Here is a 3765-nt window from a genome sequence, read left to right on the forward strand (position 1 = left end):
AGAAAACCAGAAACGATTTTTATGAAGCCAAACATTTAAATCAATGTTCTTTCCATCTTATCAATTATTCATCTTAATTTAAGGTTTTTGAATTCTGAATGCTACTACTCATTGAATCCACCCTATTGTTTAAGTGATCACATATCTGCAGCAATGTACAGTGTAGCATGTAGTCAAGTAGATACACAAGTGAGACTACTAGCTCTTCAGCTGTTAAATACACGTATAAATCACCATGTATTATTACACTATATTCCAAATGACCACCATTTTAGTATTTTTGGTTTGATTGCAAATTGGCCCTTTTGGCCTCATTCAAGGTTAAATAAAGTTATTCCTTTGAATTTTACGATTGAAAGCAAGGCCAAAAGGGCCAATTTTCAAGGAAACAAAGGAATACTAAAATGGCCGCCATTTTGGAATAATGTGTTTGATGGTTGTTTCATTAAAAATTAATTAACACACCTTTCACTTCTCTGACTTCTGACTTCACCATTTCTGTATTAAAATACAAACCAAGATAATAATTACCACATTGTGCTTTATTGGTTTTTTTTTCACCTAAAGTGTCTCTCTAACACAACACTACAGTGGACAGTGAATGGGGCCCTTTTCAGCAGTTGTGAAATTGAGGGGCCTGAGTTGAGTGGTAAATGGGTTAACAACATCAATGTCCACTCATGAATGTCGCCTTTAAGTCTTTCCTCCTCAGTGACACTGATAGATTTTACTCTAACACCAGACAACTTTACTTCTCAATGGAGGCCATTCAAGGGTTACAAGATTTAAAGTAGGTATTGAATAATCATTAGTGCCAGCTTTTTTCTTCCTTTCTGAACAGTTTTTTTTTTCTATTCTGTACAGTCATTTGTTTCAGTGCCACACACCTTCCATATTTTCAAGCTTCTCTTTGGTGCTTCCTTCGTCAGACTTCCATTTCTTTAACATATCTTTGTAAAAAATTAAAACTCATTACATTTTCAGACAACAGGCCAATATTACTGACTGTGTGTATGTTCATGTTCTTATGCAATTAATAATTTAAAAAATTCTAAATTTGGCTTCACATGAGGCACGTTAACCTGCATAACGTAAACTTCTGATGTAACTGCAAGTGGAGCATTGTTTACTGCAGCACATTAATGTCCTGGATCACAGCATGACGAGGTAGTTCTGCTCTTTATGGAATTCGCCATTGTCACACGGTGGCAATATTGTCCTGGAAGACCAAAAGAGCTTTGTTTTACCACGCCAAGCCTTGCAGTGGAAACCAGTGGTCTCCTGGGACAAATTATATGGCCGCCGTGTGACAAGGGCGAATAGAATACAAAGTTTCTATGAAATGTCTTTTACAATACCTGTATATACCAACATGTATTTACAAACTGAAAGCTGATAATAGTATGTTTCTTTGTAGCTATTAACACGATTGGGATCAATTGTCCTGCCTTTTTAAAATGAAAAAAGCTTCCTTGGCCTTATGGATTGAGTTGAAAAATATTTTTTTGATAGAAATTAAATTAATTGCTTATCTGATCCAACGTACATGTACACCGACAGTTTGTCGATGGTTGCTTTAACACTGTTTTCTAGCTGCTCGAAGTTGGCTTCACAGATTTTTCAAACTTTCCGTCTTGAACGAGAAATCAGAATGGGAAAAACCTACACTTATCGTTTGCTGCAGTTTCTGCCGGCTTGCTTCCATTTTTTAGTGCTTTTTTGGGTGCAGGTAGACACTCCAGAGTGAGTTTGTTTACAAGCGCACGGTTAAGTGATTGACAGCTTTATTATGGTCTCTTAGTTTATTGATCAATTATTGAGGCAAGACATGTAACCGGAAGCTCAACAGAAAGTGGGCAGCTACGAGAAAAGACCAGTTTTCTGGCAGGCCGTGTATTCCCCACTCATCAAAGATCTTCCGACTTCCCCCCGTCCAATATGGCGACCAAATACAAAGTACCCCCTGCAAGAAGGCTAGTGCACATGCATAAGAACATATTTTGAAAGAAACTTCCCTAGAGTCTAAAATGGGAAAACAAAACGTACCAGCTAAAACGGTCTATTCCCCTGCTTTAGTACATCTTTGCAAAGAAATGTTACACCCAGTCTTTTTCAAATTCTTTCTTCCTTTCCTCTGTAGGAGTTGATTTGAGCAAATTAACTTGACCCCTTTAATTGCTTTTAAGTGCAAGAAATGCAGTTCCATGTCTTGAAAAAAAAAGATTTGTTTTCATACAGTTTTGATTCTACCAATTAATAATTATAGTAACTCAGCATTTTTTGTAGTTTTCCTTGTCTCATCTTTTGGCAGGCAGAATTCTCTGAAAGCTGAGATTCTCTGTGATGGTAGGCATACATTACAGTTATGGCTGTAATGTATGCCTACATTATGCAAGATGCACTATATGCAAAACACCTTTAATTCACTACCTTCTAATGGCGTTAACTCCTTTGACATCAAGCATACCTTTCAGCTCATCAAGCTCCTCCTTGGTGTTATCATCATCCTTTTTCCACTGCTTTAGTAATTCTCGATAGTGCTCCTCAAAATCAGGATCCATGCACTCAGTCTTCAGTTGGCTGATTGCACTAGCATAAGTTGTTCCAGATCCCAGGGCTAGCAATGCATTACTTATATACTGCCATAACATATTGAATGTTGCATCATCAACAAAAGCTTGGCTGGCATGAGCATAGACTTCATTTCTGTAATACTTGATTCTTGCTATGTTTGCCTCACAACTGTTATCACCAGGAAGAGGAAGCACGTCCCAGGTCCCAGTACTGGCAGGAGGACTCAAACCACATATATTTCGCAGCAATACCACCAGAAGCGTAATGTCAAAGCTGGCTGATGACACAGATGAACAAACAGTTGGGTATAGCTTTCCCCACTGTATGGGATTCAAAATTCTTCTCTTTCTCAGTGACTGCAATGTAGGGTAATATGCTGAAGTACTTGACAAAATCCTGTGAAGAGTAGCTGGAGAATGTATTCTGTCAAAGGTATCACGAAGGGCCTGAGATCCTGCATCTACTAAAAGACGACACAAACGGGCATAGTTTGTGCTCTCTCTTGTTGAAGGAAAGACTGCTGGACCAGATGCCATGTCCTAACCTGTTGACCACATAAATACATAAATATGCAAACTGACTGCGATTCATTGTAATCAAATCATTCTATAACTGCACGTAAGCAATGCAATATGGCATGCAATAGGTGTAGCAATTAATTACAGACTGAGTGAAATTGGGAGGGCATAATTAACCATCCTGCACAAGAACAATGTAGCAAAAGGGATGTGTGCCTGTTTAGGAAAAATCAACTAATGGTACAGCCTACAGTAACTTGCTGCCCAGTCATATTGTTTTCGAGTAGTAGGCAAGCTGGCTATAGTAATATGCAGGAGAGGCCTTCGGACTCTGCTGCAAGGGCCGGAGCCCCAGTGATGAACAAAACCGCAAAACAACCTCATCCTGAATACCAAGTCTGACAAATGTGAATTCAAAGTAAGCAGCAGATATTGTGTTGTAGGCAGCCAAATAGCCAGCTGCCGGCACATTTTGACTCACTGGGCTGTCCAGAAGGCTTTACTTAACCTAATGACCCCTGGGAGACTTAACAGACACCAGAAAATCTTTTACTCGTCAAATGGGGACTGTCATAGGGCGCCTAAAGGATCAATGGGTTATTAAACAAGGTGCCAGTATCAATGTCTGCTAGAAACCACAGAACTACCTCCAAAAAAAGTGCAAATCATCAAA

At 38.9% G+C, this 3765-nt stretch overlaps 1 protein-coding gene across 2 annotated transcripts in view; it reads right to left on the bottom strand.

The window, feature by feature from the left end:
* The window catches only part of LOC137976365 (E3 ubiquitin-protein ligase DZIP3-like), a 17184-nt gene extending 14070 nt beyond the window's left edge, over window positions 1-3114 (bottom strand). For both annotated transcript variants that reach the window (XM_068823707.1, XM_068823706.1), the window contains exons 1-3: window positions 2468-3114; window positions 888-950; window positions 466-498 (exon numbers count right to left, since the gene is read on the bottom strand). In XM_068823707.1, the coding sequence (XP_068679808.1) occupies window positions 466-498; window positions 888-950; window positions 2468-3110 (739 nt within the window). In that variant the 5' untranslated portion in view covers window positions 3111-3114. The remainder of the gene's footprint in view (window positions 1-465; window positions 499-887; window positions 951-2467) is intronic.
* Between the last annotated feature and the right edge of the window lie 651 nt (window positions 3115-3765).

This window comes from Montipora foliosa, chromosome 11 (genome assembly GCF_036669935.1).
Source record: "Montipora foliosa isolate CH-2021 chromosome 11, ASM3666993v2, whole genome shotgun sequence".
Classification (NCBI taxonomy): Eukaryota; Metazoa; Cnidaria; class Anthozoa; order Scleractinia; family Acroporidae; genus Montipora; species Montipora foliosa.